Source organism: Clarias gariepinus, chromosome 21, assembly GCF_024256425.1.
Source record: "Clarias gariepinus isolate MV-2021 ecotype Netherlands chromosome 21, CGAR_prim_01v2, whole genome shotgun sequence".
NCBI lineage: Eukaryota > Metazoa > Chordata > Actinopteri > Siluriformes > Clariidae > Clarias > Clarias gariepinus.
This window is the reverse complement of record NC_071120.1, coordinates 6,411,385-6,432,639: the sequence shown is the minus strand read 5'-3', so window position 1 is coordinate 6,432,639 and position 21,255 is coordinate 6,411,385. Positions and strand designations below refer to the sequence as shown.

The following is a 21,255-nucleotide window of genomic DNA, read 5'->3' as shown; positions in this document are numbered from 1 at the left end:
ACGGGTTTGTAGCTGGAGCGCTTGCTGCGCTGTGTTGGGGAGCTGCGTGTGCAGAGAAAGGGAGAGAGAGGCGCGAGAATGCGGAAGCGCCGTGAGCCGGCGAGAGCGCTATGTGTGTCCTGCGCAGGAATGGAGAGCCGGCGACAGGGCTTTGCGTGCAGCGTGACTCGTGCAGGGATGCGGAGGCGTGGAGAGCCGGCGAGTGAATGGAGACGTCGCACAGGTTGGTGGCTGATTTCGTTAAGCTTTCTCGTGGTCGGGGGCGAGCAGAGTTCGGTGCCAGAGAGACGAGGGAAAGTTCGTGATCCGAGTTCGTAGTCGTTGAAACAAATCCAATGGTCAATAACAAAATCCGTGAGCGTGGGAATCAAAAACATGAGACAATGGCGAGGTCGAGAAAAAACAAAGCGTGGTCGGTAACAAAGAGTCAAGGCATGAAATAAACGCTGGAGAATTGGGCTATGGAAGGCACACAATAATCTGGCGATAAGGTGGTGTTAGTGTGTGGTTTAAATACGTAAGGGGAATGATTACAGATGGCACACAGGTGTGTGGAAGGCGGAACGTGAGGTGGTGAGATGTAAGGAGAGGTTGGGAACGTGGAACAGGAGTGTTTATGAAATCATGGTGGAGCTGTGGCTTGGCGGGTCGTGACAAAAAAGCCAAAATGCTAGTAATTAAATTCCTTTTGTAAAACTGATATGTGCTTATAAGGTCAATGGAATTTATGGTTAAACACCCCGTGCTCTCAGTACATACAGTAAATTCAACATCCACCCTGACTCGAGCCTATATAAAGAACTCACTAAGGCTTAATAAATTAATATACTGTTTATACTCACTCACTCTCACTCATCTTCTATACCGCTTTAGCCTGTATTCAGGGTCTCGGGGACCTGGAGCCTATCCCAGGGGGCTTAGGGCACGAGGCGGGGTACACAGGGTGCCAATCCATCACAGACTGTTTATACTGTTTTTAATAATGAAGTATTTAATAAAAACAGCAACAGAAACAGACAGATTGTTTAAACAGGTCTTCATGTTTATTCTAACAAAGTGTCTTGCTTGATATTTCTGCTTTCAGAGCTGTGAGTGCTTCAGCATGGCTCTTCGGTCCTCTCTCTTTGGAAGAGGGATCCTGTGTGGAGACAAGAAAAGAAAAACCTTTACTCATACAAATTAGTGGCAATGACAGGCCTAGTTTCTGTTTTGTTTTCATCACAGGTGTGCTGGAGAAAGGAAAGGGAGATCAGGTATAATGGAAAAGGGGAATTCCAGCCAAATCGCTCCACGTCACACAATCCTGATTGAGCTGGGATTGTTGTTGTTGCATTTTTCAGGGCGTGCCAGTAGGTGGCTCAGAAGAGGAAATATCTCAGGAAGCCCTCATGTAGCTACTGCTACTCTATGGATATGGATAATAAGCCATGCAGTAGCTGGACTGTGTAGCTTCTAATAAAATGTTTCAATTTCTGATTAATTTCTGATTTATTTTATACGTTTATTTTATACGTTTTTTTTTATAACCATTAAACAGAATTGTTTATATTGATAAATTATTAATGAACAAACAAATAAAAGTCAGTAAAGTAACTAAATTTTACAGTGACTTTGATACAAAACAAAATATAGCTTATATTTGACATTATTAAACTTTATTATTATTATTATTATTATTATTATTATTATTATGTACACATTATTTAAACCAAAGTGAAACCTACCTCTCACTCCACAGTATTCTTTTCCCCGATCAGATCTGAGTGAAAGGCCACGCCCCTTATTTACAGAATAATAGGAGACGAGTGTGAGGGAGCGGAATAACTACAAGCTCCGCCCCCTCCGTTAGGATTCACTCTCTGTGTTTTGTTCAGGAACTTTCTGTTTCCGTTCAGCACTCAGGTGTTAGTAAAAGCCAGAAAAGATACTGCAATGGCGCTGCTGTGCTTTAAAGTAAAATTTTAGACAAGACATCCTAGTCAGTTTCAATTTTAGAGGAAAAAAGCAATGATAATTGTGATGATGTAAGAAATAATTTATCTCTGGTCATGTGACGGAGAAACCTGCCCTAATTCCTTACGTCACATCTTTTAGAAATTTCACTGTCATGGTGTCATTACTGTATGTATAGACATATGTAATGATGATTTTTCAGTATATATTTTATTTTATTTAGTTTGTTTGTTTGTTCCTTAGAATACCTTTAGACTGAATTGTTTTTTTGTTACAAATAGCTATTATCACAGTTAATATTAACCAAAATGTTTGATAAACACCTTTAATTAGGATTTAGATAAATTATTTATTCTCCCATACCAGCCTCAGGAAGTTTCAATTTTGGAGAAATCCATTATAACTGGGATGAAGAAAGTAAAAGTTCAGTACATGAGATGGGAAAAGCCAACGCTATTGCATCACAGCTTCTGGAAAGTTCACTGCCATGGTCTATTGGTTATTTATACACTTAACATACACTACTTCTTTTGTTATTTTGGAGGACAAATTATCATAGTCACATGTAAAAGTGTTGTTTAACACACATGGTTACAAATCCCTTGCAGGATCCTCTGAAATTCAATGAGACGGTTTGCTCTGTTGCTTGTCTAGTGTTAGCATTTTGTTCATATGTATAAATCAACAAAGTTTATTATTAATATAATTTGACAATATAACAAAGAGTTGAGACCATAAAAGACATCTAGCTGTTAGTCTGTCTTTGGTTTTGGGCAATTTGTTACATGTTAATTTCTTATATGGTAGACCTACAGTACACAGTAATTTCTAAGTGAATAATTTAATTGTTTGCTGTATTTTCATAGAAACATTACTTCATACATGACCTGCGTATACTAAAATTGTATTAAACCGAACAGTCAGCCTGATTTTTCTTTGCTTAGCTCGTTTAACTATTAGCACTGTCGGAAAAGCAGGTTTACAGGAATCCAGATGTGTGTATATATATATATATATATATATATATATATATATATATATATAAAATATTAATCTCCTGTCACAGTCAGATCTCTTTGCAAAAAAAAGTCAAAGCAATTCAGTTATTGTATAATTATTTATTAAAAGTATAATTTAATATTTTTACGAACCATCACAAAGTAAATCATAACAATTTTTCAATTAAATAAATAAATAAATTTAATAATTTTTATGTGATATTACATTATATGTTTAAATGTTAACTTATTTAAGCTTCTTGTGCTAATAAATTATTTCAAAAGTACTAAATGTTAAAGTATATATATAAGTCTAAAATAATCTCCATGTGTTTCTGTCGCATTAGCCTACACGCAGACGGAGGGTCATGTAAATAGTGCTTCCAGTAACAATGTTGTAATCCTGCAGCCTCTTTCCAGACTCAAGCTGTCGGCCATTGTAGATCAGCCGCTGCTGGTCGATTGGTGTTCTCTCTTCTGATCTGATCTTCCTCATCAACTGATCGACGGTTTCATCATCAGTGACATCGTATGTTCTCGTCTGCCCCTTCTCGTTCTTCACGAACACCTGAAACGGCGGAGGTGTCGCGAAGATCAGCAGCATCACGGTGGATCCTGAGCTCAGGCCGTAATCTCTCACCGTCTTCTGATCACAGTCGAGCTGCAGGTTTTGTCCATTGGATATGGAAAGCCTCAGCTGTGAAGGTGTTGCATTAAAGAGCGGGGCGATTTGTTGCTTGAGTTCACCAATGGTATCACTCGGGTTCACGTGCACAGACCGCGTATCTCCACTCAGGACTTTGATGATGAGCTCCATCATATACACTTCTTAATGACTTGTGTAATAAACAACAAGCAAACAGATCAGATTAGTGCTGTGAACTGAAGGGAAACAGTGACAAAGATAACCACACCCCAGCAGTATCAATTAAAAAGGACTGCATTTTAAAAGACAATTTTAACAACAGAAAACATAAAAGAGATGTAAAAGTTCAATTAGATATTTCTAATCAAGTTATACGGGATTCAAACTTGTTCAAACTATTTACCATTCAATTCAATTTTATTTGTATAGCGCTTTTAACAATTTACATCATCACAAAGCACCATTAACCTTTGTGAATCTGTTTCTGAATGAACATACAATATTATTTTAAAACACATTATTTAAACATAAGATAAACTTACCTTATTTGAAAAATTAATGTATGAATGTTTTTTAAAAGGCTTTTTCTCTTCGTGTCCTCAGGTAAAGGATAAAGGTCCGAACAATCCTCTCCAGCTGACTGCACTACATAATATACTGTAGCCCCACAGCCACGCCCATTATTCAAATGACAGTCAATAAGAGATGAGCTCATATTCAGACTAGTAGGACTCTGTTAGGTTTTGTTTTCTAAGTCTTACACAGCCTCCTACTGTACTTTGCATTTCTGGATATCAGCTGAAGTTCCCTCCAATCTAACACATTGTACTGGTGATAATTTAACTGCATGTTTACCTTAAAAAGACCCAATTGTGACTGTATAATAATAATAATAATAATAATAATACAGTGGTGTGAAAAACTATTTTCCTGATTTCTTATTCTTTTGCATGTTTGTCACACTTAAATGTTTCTGCTCATCAAAACCGTTAACTATTAATTAAAGATAACATAATTGAACACAAAATGCAGTTTTTAAATGAAGGTTTTTATTATTTAGGGAGAAAAAAAAACTCCAAATCTACATGGCCCTGTGTGAAAAAGTGATTGCCCCCTTGTTAAAAAACAACTTAACTGTGGTTTATCACACCTGAGTTCAATTTCTGTAGTCACCCCCAGGCCTGATTACTGCCACACCTGTTTCAATCAAGAAATCACTAAAATAGGAGCTACCTGGCACAGAGAAGTAGACCAAAAGCACCTCAAAAGCTAGACATCATGCCAAGATCCAAAGAAATTCAGGAACAAATGAGAACAAAAGTAATTGAAATCTATCAGTCTGGTAAAGGTTATAAAGTTATTTCTAAAGCTTTGGGACTCCAGCGAACCACAGTGAGAGCCATTATCCACAAATGGCAAAAACATGGAACAGTGGTGAACCTTCCCGGGAGTGTCCGGCCGACCAAAATTACCCCAAGAGCGCAGAGACAACTCATCCGAGAGGCCACAAAAGACCCCAGGACAACATCTAAAGAACTGCAGGCCTCACTTGCCTCAATTAAGGTCAGTGTTTACGACTCCACCATAAGAAAGAGACTGGGCAAAAATGGCCTGCATGGCAGATTTCCAAGGCGCAAACCACTTTTAAGCAAAAAGAACATTGAGGCTCGTCTCAATTTAGCTAAAAAACATCTCAATGATTTCCAAGACTTTTGGCAAAATACCTTGTGGACCGACGAGACAAAAGTTGAACTTTTTGGAAGGTGCGTGTCCCGTTACATCTGGCGTAAAAGTAACACAGCATTTCAGAAAAAGAACATCATACCAACAGTAAAATATGGTGGTGGTAGTGTGATGGTCTGGGGTTGTTTTGCTGCTTCAGGACCTGGAAGGCTTGCTGTGATAGATGGAACCATGAATTCTACTGTCTACCAAAAAATTCTGAAGGAGAATGTCCGGCCATCTGTTCGTCAACTCAAGCTGAAGCGATCTTGGGTGCTGCAGCAGGACAATGACCCAAAACACACCAGCAAATCCACCTCTGAATGGCTGAAGAAAAACAAAATGAAGACTTTGGAGTGGCCTAGTCAAAGTCCTGACCTGAATCCTATTGAGATGTTGTGGCATGACCTTAAAAAGGCGGTTCATGCTAAAAAACCCTCAAATAAAGCTGAATTACAACAATTCTGCAAAGATGAGTGGGCCAAAATTCCTCCAGAGCGCTGTAAAAGACTCGTTGCAAGTTATCGCAAACGCTTGATTGCAGTTATTGCTGCTAAGGGTGGCCCAACCAGTTATTAGGTTCAGGGGGCAATTACTTTTTCGCACAGGGCCATGTAGGTTTGGATTTTTTTTCTCCTAAAACCATCATTTAAAAACTGCATTTTGTGTTTACTTGTGTTATCTTTGACTAATAGATTAAATGTGTTTGATGATCAGAAACATTTTGTGTGACAAACATGCAAAAGAATAAGAAATCAGGAAGGGGGCAAATAGTTTTTCACACCACTGTAAGTAAAATGAGCTCCGTAATGAACAATCTGTAGATACCAGCAGAAAGGAAATCTACTTGACATGAAGGTAGTGTTAAATCAGTAAACTCGGCATGATCAGGATATGATTTGAAGTCCTAGGATGAGCACCAGATCATATTAATGATTACCACAGCTCTTAGACGCAGTCCTTGAAGCTCTTAGATCACGGGTGCAACTTTGCCTTCAACATTGGTGGGGTGTTTGAAATCTCCACACATTAAACATGCAGTTTTTAAACATGTTAAACATGCTGTTTTTGTTGCTTTTAGCATCACACTGACTCTGATATTTTTTTATCATCACAATACATTTACAGTAATGACGCATTTAGTGTCCGGTGATTTTACACAGGTGTGATCAATTTGTGTTTCTGCTAAACGAAACCTGCTAATTATTTGTCGCATTGCTTTAGCTATGGAAATTAAAACCTGCCATTATCTAAGTGAATTATTAATATGTAGTCAGTTATTACGCGTATTATTTAATATGAACAGAAACAGACAGATTGTTTAAACAGGTCTTCATGTTTATTGTAACAAAGTGTCTTGCTTGATCTTTTTGCTTTCAGAGCTCTGAGTGCTTCAGCATGGCGCTTCGTTCCTCTCTCTATAGCACTTACTGCAGAATATTGACTGGAATATTACTACTACTAAGAATAATAATCAGCGTACTAACTTTTTTTACTTATTCATTGTCCATCTGTAGTCCAGACTGATTGTTCTGAAGTGAGTATTATGACATGTTTGTTTCCTGACTAAATGTAATTTACAGAACCCAAGGACACAGGAGTACTTTTATACTGTATATGTAGCAGTTACAAAACAACCCAGCTAATATGCATTATAAAATAATGATGCTTTTAAAGTTTAGGTAAGGTAACTGAGAAATGCTTGCATAAAAAAACTTTGGTTCTCATGATACTGTTTTTTATAGGTTTTAACCCTGTGTCAAGGTTTATGAGATGTGCAGCTGACCTGCGAAAACCCTCCCTCTTAGGTCCAGTAGATAATTTTCGATGTTTTAAAGGTCCTACACATTATATTTTTCATTAAATTTTAATATGATCTTAAGGGTCCTAATGAAAAGTTTGTATTATACGTTAATTAAAAATTCAAAAGGATTGTGTAAAAAAAACACTACTTTTACCTGGTAAAAACTAGCTCTGTTTTCAGCAACCTGTTTCAGTACTGTTTCAGTGGGTAATGCAGTCCAAACTGGAAAACTATGGATTATAGAGCCCGAGCCTGTTTTCTTCAGTCGTTTTTGGTTTGATTCACTCTAAAAAATAAAACTGTGCTGTACTCAATTTTTTTGGTGAAACATTTTTACACTTAAAAATATTGAGTAAATATAAAAAAATATAAAAATTATGTAAAATATACTTTGTGAATTAAGTACAAGTCAGTAAAAAAATTAAGTAGACCTGAATAACTATATTTAGTACAATGATGTACAAAATTGAGTAAATGTAATGAAAATCAGAAGTTAATGCAAAGTGAAAATGAGTAAAATAATTGAGTAGATATAATTAAAATGGAAGGTAGAAGATACTGAAAATTATACTATTATTTAACAAACAAATGTGCTACATTTACTTAATATTTTAACTGAATGAAAGAAACAATACACAAATTACCATTTTAATTAAACATTTATTTGCCAAATTTAACAAGACATGAAGTCTAAACTCAACCTGGTTTACTTTGCAAATGACATGTAACAGGATCATAAACAAAGAGCTGGATTTATCTTATTAGTAAACAGTCTCAGAAACAATACTTCTGCTACAAGTATTATACAGTTAACATGAGGAAAGTAGACTTTTGTATTAGAATCTAATGAGTCACATTTTACATCTGAAAGATTGCACACCTTCACACTTCAGTTTCCTGCAAACTGTGGGATCCATACAAATGTGTGTGCAGACCTTCTTAAATCTTAAAGAAGCAATGACAGTCTAAATGAACACAGGACACTAAATATCATCACCAACAGTACCATGCTTCACTCCATAATGATCGAAATTCCTTTTGATGATGCGACAAATGCACACAGTTTACACCCATCCCATAATGCTGGCACCTGAAAAAGGAACAATAGTATACAAGTAAGTACAAGTGTGACTGTTACTATAAAGTCTACCAGACTGGTAAAATAGTACTTCCGTTCAAATACATTAAAAAGTATGTATTTGAATGGAATATATGTTAATATACATCACCACACTGATCTACGAGAGGTGTTTACGTCAAAGCGCGACTTGTGATGAAAATTCTCTAAAATGAAGACGTAAAACTGATTGGATTTTCTGTAGCGCATTGCTGGTAAAATTCCGGGGAACATTCCAGTGGATTGCTTTTACACAAAACAGACTGCTTCGATCACCAAAGGCATTTTGCTCTTACAGAACAATGCACAACCTCATACATAGAGAAAAAAATATAGAGAGAAATAAAGGGAGTGTTCTGTTATTCTGCACAATCAACGGTCCCGCTTTGACTTGAACGTCCCTTGTGCATGTTTTTGTCCCTTGTATAAAAATGATACCCAACTTTATTTACACATGACTAGTATATTCCACATACTAAAATCTAGTATATTCGAGTGGAAAACTTGTATAGTCTAGACTTATTATAGGTAAAGTGAAATATTTTAAGCCTTGTTTTAATTTCTATCTTTAATTCAATGGTTACACATTTAATACTTCTGTAACATTTAAAAAGTTGACATTTACCTCCTGTTTTATCTCCATTCAACTTCTCTTCATTAGTGGTGTTGATGCTGTGAAAGAGATATAGAAAATATATAACATGTTTCACACAAACACACAAAATCAATCAGTTTTAGTTTCTTTTACTTATATATCACAACATACATAACATTTCACTTCAATATTTTAATTTCATTTTACTTTCTCCTAATTATAATTCTGAAAGAAATGTTGTATTTTCACTAAAATCGTTATATTTCATAGCTTTAGTTACTAGTACAGTACTTAGCACATTTATTTTATAACATCTGCTGCTGCTTGCTCAGTGTTTAATCATGATAAAAATACTCACATACAGTAACGGGTAAAACACTGCCAGAGTCCGGACACTGCACCTCATTTCTGCTGTTTAAACCTGCTTTGGTCCGCGTTTCCTCCTTAAAGTGTCGGAGTGACCGAGCAGACTCGCGGTTCAGTGTGTGAGGTGTGTAATGTTACACATGCGGTAATTATTTGAACATGTTAGTTTTATATCCTCGCCACAGTGGCGGTAGGCTGCGCAAAATCACCGCATTTGGCGGGAGAAATTCAAATATTGCGGCACAACCGCCGCCGTTTACACCGAGAAACCCGGACATGCACGCGCTCCTGCTCGGTGTTAAATCTCTCCTTTTACACCAGATTTTAAGTGTCTGTATTAACGCCGCTTTAGCTGAGCTGTTCGGTGGTTGGAACAAACAAGCTAAATCACTATGAACCCCAGGACTGGCCTGTTGCTAGCTATCGTTAGCTCTGGAGCTCGGCTGTGACAGGATTCAGAACAGTAGCTCACACCCTATAAAGTTGTGTGTGCAGGCAGACAGAGTCATTATTACAGTAACTTGTGTTAGCTGTTTACTCACCAGGATTTGTAAGGAGTGTTCCAGAATGTTCCAGGTGCTTCATGTCCATTCTCACATCTTCACAGCCTTCTTGTCTCTGATGTTACACCAGACTTCCCATGAGCACTTGCACAGGGCAATTTACTCAATTATTTAAGTTTTTGTTGTTAAACATAAAGAATATTGAGTTGGAATGAGTGATAATTGTAGTTCTTGAAACTAATCAGTACAATTACTCCATTAACAGATATTTTGATTGAAATGTAACAAAAAATATTAAGTGCATGTTAAAAATATAATTAAGTTAGTCAAATGCTGATTTTCACTAGTGAAGTAAACTTAAATTATAGTGTAAATTTAAGACAAAATGAATAGTTGTTTTCTTAAGCATTTATTTTGATTTGTCTAACTCAAACAATCATGTATGTGACTTTTAGAGATTTTATTAAGGTAACATAACCTTTTTATAATTGTGAAATTTACAAGGCCACAGAATCATTTTTTAGAGTGTTTAAGTACGGAACCTACGCGGAAGTTTGTAATATCGCCTGACAACGCAGAAATTAAAAGAATGGACATGCATCGACCCGTTTGTCTTTCTCATCACTGCATGTGCATGAATTAACGGGCTGTTGCGCTGCCGTGAGCAACAACAACAAAAGCGGAGAAACTTAACGAGAGAGATACGGACGCGATGTGTTTACTGATGTGTTTACATGACTTTGACAGACATCGTTATAAACCATCTAACGTAACAAAGGTAAGCATAATATAGTTTTCCGACTACGTACACAGTTTGCAACTAGACAATCACCTCAATGCATTGTTTATTATAAACGGGCGATTAGGGATTATATAGAGACGGCTGTACACAGAGAAGAAGCCATAACCATGTTCTATGAGAGTATAAGTTAACTTACACTCAGCATTCATCGTGATTATTAGAAAAGGCGATCTGCAAAGAGTCATAGTAAAATAAATCACACTCACCGAGCCTGGTGAAGATGAAGCGGGAACACGAAGCGTTAGTACAGATCCGATTTTTAGGAGCAGCTACCTAGTAAAACCTGCTTTATATTGACCCGCGTTTATAAAGCAGTCTGGTGAAAAATGAGTAGTGCAAACATGAACGCATTTAGGTAAATCGGCGGGGACGTTAGCTTCAAAAACTAAATTCAGCCACTGCGTCCTCAGTGGCTCAGATACCTAACCCTAGGTAGGTACCCTAGGTCACTAACCCTAGGTAGTGAATGACGACTGCTGTGTTCGCTATTACACCCAACAACTGTACACAACACTCGCTTAGGCGTCATTTTGCTCCAGTGGCGAAAAAACAATGGCCGACAGCGTCTTCTCACTCGGGGCGGGTCTTTGCTAAAACACCAGTGTCAATCAACTTGTGTAGGAACGCCCTCTTGTGGTGTGGCGTCACAAGGCAAGGCTTTTGCGATTGGCCTGATTTCAGAAGGGGGATGTCACTGTAATAAACGAAAAGAAAACCACTGGGCGGCTCTTTATCATCGTAGAGTGGTTGTGTACGCTCTCTCCTAACACACAGTTTAGTCCAAACAGCTTAAAATAGTGCATGTAGTGCTGTATGACCCCTTTAAGCAAAATATAGATTTTTCTAACCTGCATACATGTCAATCAAAATAATTTGTTGGGTTTCGCCCTTACATGTCCTCCAGAATCCATCGGTTCCACACCTTCTGTATCGACCACATGGAGCTGATCGGCGAACCGAATTACTTTCTCCAGACACAAGAGCGAGTCTCTCCAACTTGTCCACAAGGTCTACAGAGACTTTAGTAGACTACAGAATGAAAATGAAAACATCATCGTTAGTATACAGAGGGAAGCATGATAGAAAATGTCACGTGATGCTAAAGGCATTTCTATGATATATGACATACATTATGATTACCTGTATTTTTACTAGTAGTAGTAACATTAGGTTTACAGATTAACCACCATCAAATAAGTTTACAAATGATGTTTCCAAATACTGTTATACCTGCAGCATGAATCTGTGCATTCTGTGTAATTATATCTCTATGACCTGTGGTGTGTTGGAGTGAACTCTGGTGAACTTTCTGGCTGAACTGTCATGATTTCCTGTCAGTAACTGTCAAGAATATGTTTAACAGTTACAGTTACTTGGGCAGAGAGCATGTGAACTGTATGCTGTATGATAAGAGCCTTACAGGAGGAAGCTGGCTCTCAGCTACTGGCTCCCATGTGGGAAACTGTGGAACCTGAAGAGAAACACAAACACAATCACACAATCATAATACTAATCACAACAATGTTAACAGTTAACACTTTGCTCTAAGGTGACTGGTTGTGAAAACACACAGCATGTAAAACAGAAACTAATTTAGGGTTGCCACTTCCCTGAAACAGAGGGAGGGTGGGTATGTTTATTTGTATTTTGTTTTTTTGGGAGGGTGGCACACAGTTGGTTTTACGCCACGGTTTATTACCACCCAGAAGTTTTCAACCAGTCTGACCTGAACGCCCCTCCTATATATTTCTCTTTAAATAATATGTTTTTGAGCTGTTTGAGCTTGTAAGAAATCATAGATAGCATGTATGTACCATTATACATAAAACAGAAAATATTATTTGCTACTCATTTTGATTAGCTAAAGATTTATATTTAAAATATCCACAGTGTATCTAACAGTTATTGCAGACTGATTCGCCTGATTACACAGTGTTGCCTGATTACTAAGTTCTGTTTTGTGTTTTGGCATTTGTTTTGCTCTGAATTTCACTGTGTATAGTGCTCTGGACAACCTCTTCTTCAGGCGCCCACAGAAGAAGAAAAAATATTTAAAAATATTAAAATAATAATTTGCCTTGACATGAAACACATGAAATTATATTCAGTGTTATGTAAGCTAGTGACACAGCAAGGCAGGTTACACATTAATTGTTAAATGTTGCCTATTTTACTACAAAATTATTTAACACTGTTCTCATTAAGAGATAACAGCTGCAAGTCTTTACATTCTACCAGTTTCTCCTTTTCTTTACTCTTTGGGTACCTAATGGCTTCAAACTGTTCTTATTTAAGGTTTTCATTTGATAAGTAAACACACTCCCAATTAAGCATCAAGACTAAACCATTTCCCCTCTTTGGTTTATTCGGTAGCATTTCTTAGTAGTGACGGGTCGTTCATGAACAATTGGTTCTTTTTGAACGAATCTTTAACGTGACTCGTAGAGTGATTCCTTCATTTTCTACTGGGCGTGCATGCGCAAATCAGGTTATGTACAGGAAACAGAATTGCGCGATTCTTTCTAAATGACTCTTCTACTAGTCGTTTGTTCTTTTGTCACCATGACTTCCATAGACACTATGCAGTGCAGTACACAGGAGAGCAGAATCCCCTGCATCAGCCTGTGTGTGTGTGTGTGTGTGTGTGTGTTACAGTATAGACTAATCAGAAACTCCTTGAACTCCCTTTGTGTTGTTTGGCTTCATGGTGGGCTTATCACTATTATCTTCTGCTACTGCTACTCTATGGATATGGATAATAAGCCATGCAGTAGCTGGACTGTGTAGCTCCTAATAAAATGTTTAAATTTCTGATTTATTTTATACGTTTCATTTTTTTCCATATAAACATTAAACACAATTGTTTATATTGATAAATTATTAATGAACAAACAAATAAAACAAACATAATTTAAAGTAACTAAATTTTACAGTGACTTTGATACAAAACATTGTTAAACTTTATTATTATTATTTTATTATTATTATTATTATTATTATTATTATTATTATTATGTACACATTATTTAAACCAAAGTGAAACCTACCTCTCACTCCACAGTATTCTTTTCCCCGATCAGATCTGAGTGAAAGGCCACGCCCCTTATTTACAGAATAATAGGAGACGAGTGTGAGGGAGCGGAATAACTACAAGCTCCGCCCCCTCCGTTAGGATTCACTCTCTGTGTTTTGTTCAGGAACTTTCTGTTTCCGTTCAGCACTCAGGTGTTAGTAAAAGCCAGAAAAGATGCTGCAGTGGCGCTGTTGTGCTTTAAAGTGGAATTGTAAACAAGACATCCTAGTCAGTTTCAATTTTAGAGGAAAAAAGCAATGATAATTGTGATGATGTGAAAAATAATTTATCTCTGGTCATGTGACGGGGAAACCCGCCCTAATTCCTTACGTCACATCTTTTAAAAATTTCACTGTCATGGTGTCATTACTGTATATACTGTATAGTAAAATGTAATGATGATTTTTCAGTATATATTTTATTTTATTTAGTTGGTTTGTTTGTTCCTCAGAATGACTTCAGACTGATTCCTTTTTTGTTACAAATAGCTATTATCACAGTTAACCAAAACCAAAATGTTCGATAAACCCCTTTAATTAGGATTTAGATGAATTCTTTTTTCTCCCATCCCAGCCTCAATAAGTTTCAATTTTGGAGAAATACATTATAAGAAAGTGAAAGTTTAGTACATGAGATGGGAAAAGCCAACGCTATTGCATCACAGCTTCTGGAAAGTTCACTGCCATGGTCTATTGGTTATTTATACACTTAACATACACTACTTCTTTTGTTATTTTGGAGGACAAATTATCATAGTCACATGTAAAAGTGTTGTATAACACACATGGTTACAAATCCCTTGCAGGATCCTCTGAAATTCAATGAGACGGTTTGCTCTTTTGCTTGTCTAGTGTTAGCATTTTGTTCATATGTATAAATCAACAAAGTTTATTATTAATATAATTTGACAATATGACCTACAAAGAGTTAAGACCATAAAGACATCTAGCTGTTAGTCTGTCTTTGGTTTTGGGCAATTTGTTACATGTTAATACTTTCTTATATGGTAGACCTACACAGTAATTTCAAGGTGAATAATTTAATTGTTTTCTGTATTTTCATAGAAACATTACTTCATACATGACCTGCGTATACTAAAATTGTATTAAACCGAACAGTCAGCCTGATTTTTGTTTGCTCCTTTAATAATTAGCACTGTCGGAAAAGCAGGTTTACAGGAATCCAGATGTAGATTTAACCCCTTCATGAACAAACTTTAGTTATACACGTAACATACACTACTTTTTTTGTGTTTGTTAAGTGTAAGGTGACATAATCCTGCTGTGAAGATACTCACTTTAAGATAATTGGAAATATAATTATTCTGGAATTATGAAGACCTCTTTCACAACGTCTGTGATCTCAAATGTGTTTTATTTGTGAGGACAGATTGGCATGTGTAATTATTATGTAGCGTTACTGTAAATTTCTGAGTAATAAGCCTGGACTTTAACAAGCTTTAATATACACATGGAGATGAAGAGGGAAATATAATTCGATAGAAGGCTAAGTAATATTTATCTCCTGTCACAGTCAGATCTTTTTGCAAAAAAAAAGTCAAAGCAATTCAGTTATTGTATAATTATTTATTAAAAGAAGTATAATTTAATATTTTTATGAACCATCACAAAGTAAATCATAACAGTTTTTCAATTAAATAAATAAATAAATAATTGTAATATTTTTTATGTGATATTACATTATATGTTTAAATATTAACTTATTTAAGCTACTTGTGCTAATAAATTATTCCAAAAGTATTAAATGTTAAAGTATATATATAAGTCTAAAATAATCTCCATGTGTTTCTGTCGCATCAGCCTCCACGCAGACGGAGGGTCATGTAAATAGTGCTTCCAGTAACAATGTTGTAATCCTGCAGCCTCTTTCCAGACTCTAGCTGTTGACCACTGTAGATCAGTCGCTGCTGGTCGATTGGTGTTCTTTCTCTTTCATATATCTTTCTCATCAACTGATCAACGGTTTCATCATTAGTGATTTCATATGTTCTCGTCTGCCCTTTCTCGTTCTTCACGAACACCTGAAACGGCGGAGGTGTCGCGGAGATCAGCAGCATCACGGTGGATCCTGAGCTCAGGCCGTAATCTCTCACCGTCTTCTGATCACAGTCGAGCTGCAGGTTTTGTCCATTGGAGATGGAAAGCCTCAGCTGTGAAGGTGTTGCATTAAAGAGCGGGGCGATCTGTTGCTTGAGTTCACCAATGGTATCACTCGGGTTCACGTGCACGGACCACGTTTCTCCACTCAGGACTTTGATGATGAGCTCCATCATATCCACTTCTTAATGACTTGTGTAATAAACAACAAGCAAAGAGATCAGATTAGTGCTGTGAACTGAAGGGAAACAGTGACAAAGATAATAGAAGCTTGTTATAAGACAAGGCTAATAATGCAGTTACAATGCTATGTATAACCACGTGAAATAATTACCACACCCCAGTAATACCATTTAGAAAACACTGCATTTTAAAACACGATTTTAACAACAGAAAACATAAAAGAGATGTAAAAGTTCAACTAGATAATTCTAATCAAGTGATACCGGATTCAAACTTGTTCAAACTTTTTACCATCAACATTTTTTAATCTGTTTCTGAATGAACATACATAAATATTATTTAAAAACACATCATTTAAACAGAAGATAAACTCACCTTATTTTAAAAATTAATGTATGAATGTTTTCTCAAAAGGCTTTTTCTCTTCGTGTCCTTAGATAAAGGATACAAGTCTGAACAATCCTCTCCAGCTGACTGCACTACATAATATAGCCCCACAGCCACGCCCATTATCCAAATGACAGCCAATAGGAGATGAGCTCATATTCAGACCAATAGAAGAGGAGTACAGCTCTCCCTCTGTTAGGTTTTGTTTTCAGTAGCCTCCTACTGTACTTTCCATTTCCGGATATCAGCTGAAGTTCCTTCCCATGTGACACATTGTACTGGTGATAATTTAACTGCATGTTTCTGTTTACCTCAAAATGACCCAATTGTGACTGTATAATAATAGTATTAAGTTAAATGAGTTCTTGTGTTTCCTGTGTAGATACCAGCAGAAAGGAAATCTCCTTGACATGAAGGTAGTGTTAAATCAGTAAACTCAGCATGATCAGGATATGATTTGGAGTCCTGAGATGAGCACCAGATCATATTAATGATTACCACAGCTCTTAGTCGCACTCCTTGAAGCTCTTAGATCACGGGTGCAACTTTGGGTTCAACACATTAAACATGCAGTTATCAAACATGTTAAACATGCTGTTTTTGTTGCTTTTAGCATCACACAGACTCTGATATTTTTTTATCATCACAATACATCTACAGTAATGACGCATTTAGTGTCCGGTGATTTTACACAGGTGTGATCAGTTTGTGTTTCTGCTAAACGAAACCTGCTAATTGTTTGTCGCATTGCTTCAGCTATGGAAATTAGAACCTGCCATTATCTAAGTGAATTATTAATATGTAGTCAGTTATAACTCGTATTATTTAATATGAACAGAAACAGACAGATTGTTTAAACAGGTCTTCATGTTTATTGTAACAAAGTGTCTTGCTTGATCTTTTTGCTTTCAGAGCTCTGAGTGCTTCAGCATGGCGCTTCGTTCCTCTCTCTTTGGGAGAGGAATGTTTCCTGGGTGGAGACAAAAAAAAAAAGGAAAGTCTTTACTCATAACTATTAGTGGTAATGACAGGGCTAGTTTCTGTTTCATGTTCATTACAGGTGTGCTGGAGAAAGGAAAGGGAGATCAGGTATGAAGGGAGAAGGGGAATTCCAGCCAAATTGCTCTACGTCACACATTCCTGAGTGAGCTGGGCTTGTTGTTGTTGTTGCACTTTCCAGAGCATGCCAGTAGGTGATTCAGAAAAGGAAATCAAAACATAACACTATCAGTTTACTTGTGTTGTAATGCCTAGAAGTCTACATCTAAAATAAATTAAAGTAAAAGATAAGGTTTTGCTTGTTAGTTTATTTTTTCAAGCTCATTTGGATATTACTCAGAGTTACAGTAAGCACACATAAAGTAAATCTCTCATTTTATATAAATAAGTTCAGTTAATTTATTTGGACCCAAACAGAACACAAGGTGTTTGAGCATGTGTGTGTGAGATGAGTATGCTGACCTGGAGGTGCTACAAAATATTCCTCCTCTGTGCATCTGGAAAGCCGAAGAAGATCCTCTGCACAGTTTCCCTCCGTCACCGTGTCTTCTCTCAGATACACAGCTCTAAGAAAAACACAAAGTCAAACTGGCCAGTTATAGCACTTACTGCAGAATATTGACTGGAATATTACTACTACTAAGAATAATAATCAGCGTACTAACTTTTTTTTACTTATTCATTGTCTATCTGTAGTCCAGACTGATTGTTCTGAAGTGAGTATTGTGACATGTTTGTTTCCTGACTAAATGTAATTTACAGAACCCAAGGACACAGGAGTATTTTTATACTGTATATATAGCAGTTACAAAACAACCCAGCTAATATGCATTATAAAATAATAATGCTTTTAAAGTTTAGGTAAGGTAACTGAGAAATGCTTGCATAAAAAAACTTTGGATCTCATGATACTGTTTTTTATAGGTTTTAACCCTGTGTCAAGGTTTATGAGATGTGCAGCTGACCTGCGAAAACCCTCCCTCTTTGGTCCAGTAGATAATTTTTTACGTTTTAAGCAAAATTTCAATTTTTCTAACCTGCATAAATGTCAATCAAATATAATTTGTTGGTCTCGCTCTTACATGTCCTCCAGGACAGAATCCATAGGTTCCACATCTTCTGTATCTACCACATGGAGCTGATCGGCGAACCGAATCGCTTTCTCCAGACACTCCACGCCTTCCTGACTGCCAAAATCTACAAGAGCGAGTCTCTCCAACTTGTCCACGAGGTCTACAGAGACTTTAGTAGACTGCAGAATGAAACATAAAATGAAAACATCATCGTAAGTATACATAGGGAAGCATGATGAAAATGTCCCATGATGTTACATAAAGGCATTTCTATGATATATGACACATATTGACACATATTATGATTAACTGTATTTTTACTAGTAGTAGTAACATTGGGTTTACTGATTAACCACCTCCATTAACTGTCATGATTTCCTGTCAGTAACTGTCAAGAATATGTTTAACAGTTACAGTTACTTGGACAGAAAGCATGTGAACTGTATGCTGTATGATAAGAGCCTTACAGGAGGAAGCTGGCTCTCAGCTACTGGCTCCCATGTGGGAAACTGTGGAACCTGAAGAGAAACACAAACACAATCACACAATCATAATACTAATCACAACAATGTTAACAGTTAACACTTTGCTCTAAGGTGACTGGTTGTAAAAACACACAGCATGTAAAACAGAAACTAATTTAGGGTTGCCACTTCCCTGAAACAGAGGGAGGGTGGGTATGTTTATTTGTATTTTGTTTTTTTGGGAGGGTGGCACACAGTTGGTTTTACGCCACGGTTTATTACCACCCAGAAGTTTTCAACCAGTCTGACCTGAACGCCCCTCCTATATATTTCTCTTTAAATAATATATGTTTTTGAGCTGTTTGAGCTTGTAAGAAATCATAGATAGCATGTATGTACTATTATACATAAAACAGGAAATATTATTTGCTACTCATTTTGATTGGTTAAAGATATATATTCAAAATATCCACAGTGTATCCAACAGTTCTTGCAGACTGATTCGCCTGATTACACAGTGTTGCCTGATTACACAGTGTTGCCTGATTACTAAGTTCTATTTTGTGTTTTGACATTTGTTGTAATTTTTGCTTTAAATTTCTCACTCAAAGCAATGCCTGCACTGTGTATAGTGCTTTGGGCGACCTCTCCTTTAGGCCACACAGAAGAAAAAAAATAATAATAATATTACAATAACAATTTGCCTTGGTTAGTACATGAAACACTGGATATTCAGTGTTATGTAAGCTAGTGACACAAGCAAGGCAGGTTACACATTAGTTATTAAATGTTGCCTATTTTACTACAAAATTATTTAACACTGTCCTCATTAAGAGATAACAGCTGCAAGTCTTTACATTCTACCAGTTTCTCCTTTTCTTTACTCTTTGGGTACCTAATGGCTTCAAACTGTTCTTATTTAAGGTTTTTATTTGATAAGTAAACACACTCCCAATTAAGCATCAAGACTAAACCATTTCCCCTCTTTGGTTTATTCGGTAGCATTTCGTAGTGGTGACGGGTCGTTCATGAACGATTGGTTCTTTTTGAACGAATCTTTAACGTGACTCAGAAGAACGAGTATCTCGGAGAGTGACTCCTTCATTTTATAATGGGCGCGCATGCGCAAATCAGGTTATGTACAGGAAACAGAATTGAGCGATTCTTTCTCAATGACTCTTCTACTCCGAGTCGTTAGTTCTTTTGTCACGTGACTCCCATAGACGCTATGCAGTGCAATAGATTCAAAAGTAGAGAGGTACATTTCCTAAAAAAATGCCTGTGAGATAACAATGGTAATGTTTTGCAAGCACCACTAATAATAAGCCTGTGAGATAATAATAGTACGACAAACGACACGGGACTAGTTACGCGCCAAACTTTTGTACGGAAGAAGAAGAAAAAGAATAAGAAACCTGTGAGATAATAATAGTAGTGCTTCGCTTCGCAAGCACCACTAATAACGAACAACTCAGACTAGAAGATATAAGAGGTGAGCTACTCATTCTGGTTATTATAATATGTCCTATTTAATTACTGGAATTATAGCCAAGGGTTTTGTATGTAGATTTATTAGGGGTCTGTTTATTGAAAATGTAACATTTTACTTTATTTCTGATCAAAAGAACGAAATGACTAAATGACTCAAAAGAAAAGATTTGTTCATTTTGATAAACGAGATTCAAAGAACCGAGTCACTAAAATGATTCAAACTTCCCATCACTAGTCCAAATCACACGTGAAAAATGCGACGTGCGAATAAGCGTCAGAATTGCCGAAAACGTTATCATCGGTTCAATAAGGAACACGTCTTTTAGTTTCCGAATACGGGACGGTTCAGTTTTTTTCCCTGGACGTTTGACAATCATACTAAGTACAACAGATTGTATAATGAAGCTAAGAAAATTTAAACGTTACCTACATTTTGACTGAAAGCACATGTTACTGCAACTTACCCTTGAAGCGAACCCAGATTGACTTGAGCTCGTCCAGCGGCGCCACCTCGCTCTTTTGGCCCAGTGAGACGCACCGTGTGCGGGGAGCTCCTCTAAGACACACCGAGGATGTGAAGGCCGCAGCGGCGCGGCTGGGTTTAACCGCCGCAGTGTGCACGTGGTGATCTTCCTCGTTTGGGTTATGGCGCTAAAAGCCGAGGATCGCAGTAATTGTCCAGCAGCACAAACTAAATTATATCTAACACCAGCGCTGTGAGACATGTCTGCTCATGAAGCGATAAGCCCTCGCGAGATCATGGTGAGCTGATCGTAGTTTAGCAGATGAGCGGGTGAGTGTGCTCTATTTGTAGAGCCGCATATAACATGTACTCTCGAAGCCCGGATAGCTCAGTCGGTAGAGCATCAGACTTTTAATCTGAGGGTCCAGGGTTCAAGTCCCTGTTCGGGCGCTAGTACTTTTTATTTTCTACAAGATTATTATAATCATACACCCACTAA

General features: G+C 37.0%; 3 protein-coding genes and 1 non-coding gene across 6 annotated transcripts; 1 reads left to right on the top strand and 3 right to left on the bottom strand.

Moving 5' to 3' along the window:
• Positions 1-3,062: 3,062 nt before the first annotated feature.
• Positions 3,063-12,230, bottom strand: LOC128509579 (uncharacterized). 3 transcript variants are annotated; one of them, XM_053481357.1, is made up of 3 exons: positions 11,927-12,230; positions 11,355-11,535; positions 3,063-3,787 (listed from the first exon to the last, which is right to left on the bottom strand). In XM_053481357.1, the coding sequence occupies exon 3, from the start codon at positions 3,769-3,771 to the stop codon at positions 3,295-3,297; it is 477 nt and encodes a 158-aa protein (XP_053337332.1). In that variant the 5' UTR covers positions 3,772-3,787; positions 11,355-11,535; positions 11,927-12,230; the 3' UTR covers positions 3,063-3,294. The 3 variants fall into 3 exon arrangements, with proteins under 3 accessions (XP_053337332.1, XP_053337331.1, XP_053337333.1); XM_053481356.1 differs by having other exon boundaries at positions 11,400-11,535; XM_053481358.1 differs by lacking the exons at positions 11,355-11,535; positions 11,927-12,230 and adding an exon at positions 4,140-4,217.
• A 2,915-nt stretch (positions 12,231-15,145) lies between these two features.
• Positions 15,146-16,363, bottom strand: LOC128509248 (uncharacterized). Its single transcript, XM_053480883.1, has 2 exons — positions 16,255-16,363; positions 15,146-15,888 (listed from the first exon to the last, which is right to left on the bottom strand). Exon 2 carries the CDS (start codon positions 15,870-15,872, stop codon positions 15,396-15,398), a length of 477 nt encoding a protein of 158 aa, XP_053336858.1. The 5' UTR covers positions 15,873-15,888; positions 16,255-16,363; the 3' UTR covers positions 15,146-15,395.
• A 645-nt stretch (positions 16,364-17,008) lies between these two features.
• On the bottom strand, positions 17,009-21,123 carry gatc (glutamyl-tRNA amidotransferase subunit C). Its single transcript, XM_053480882.1, has 5 exons — positions 20,758-21,123; positions 18,806-18,856; positions 18,348-18,517; positions 17,728-17,831; positions 17,009-17,236 (listed from the first exon to the last, which is right to left on the bottom strand). The coding sequence occupies exons 1-5, from the start codon at positions 21,016-21,018 to the stop codon at positions 17,175-17,177; spliced, it is 648 nt and encodes a 215-aa protein (XP_053336857.1). The 5' UTR covers positions 21,019-21,123; the 3' UTR covers positions 17,009-17,174.
• Positions 21,124-21,133: 10 nt separating this feature from the next.
• On the top strand, positions 21,134-21,206 carry trnak-uuu (transfer RNA lysine (anticodon UUU)). The gene has a single exon. It is a non-coding gene; the product is annotated as a tRNA-Lys (tRNA).
• The last annotated feature ends 49 nt before the right edge of the window (positions 21,207-21,255 follow it).

Coding starts and splice junctions, on each gene's coding strand:
- LOC128509579 (XM_053481357.1), bottom strand. CDS start 3,771: ATGATGGAGCTCATCATCAAAGTCCTGAGTGGAGATACGCGGTCTGTG.
- LOC128509248 (XM_053480883.1), bottom strand. CDS start 15,872: ATGATGGAGCTCATCATCAAAGTCCTGAGTGGAGAAACGTGGTCCGTG.
- gatc (XM_053480882.1), bottom strand. CDS start 21,018: ATGTCTCACAGCGCTGGTGTTAGATATAATTTAGTTTGTGCTGCTGGA. Junction 18,518..18,805: donor CTGAGAGCCAGCTTCCTCCT/GTAAGGCTCTTA, acceptor TTCATTCTGCAG/TCTACTAAAGTCTCTGTAGA. Junction 17,832..18,347: donor GATTCTGTCCTGGAGGACAT/GTAAGAGCGAGA, acceptor TGTTTTTCTTAG/AGCTGTGTATCTGAGAGAAG.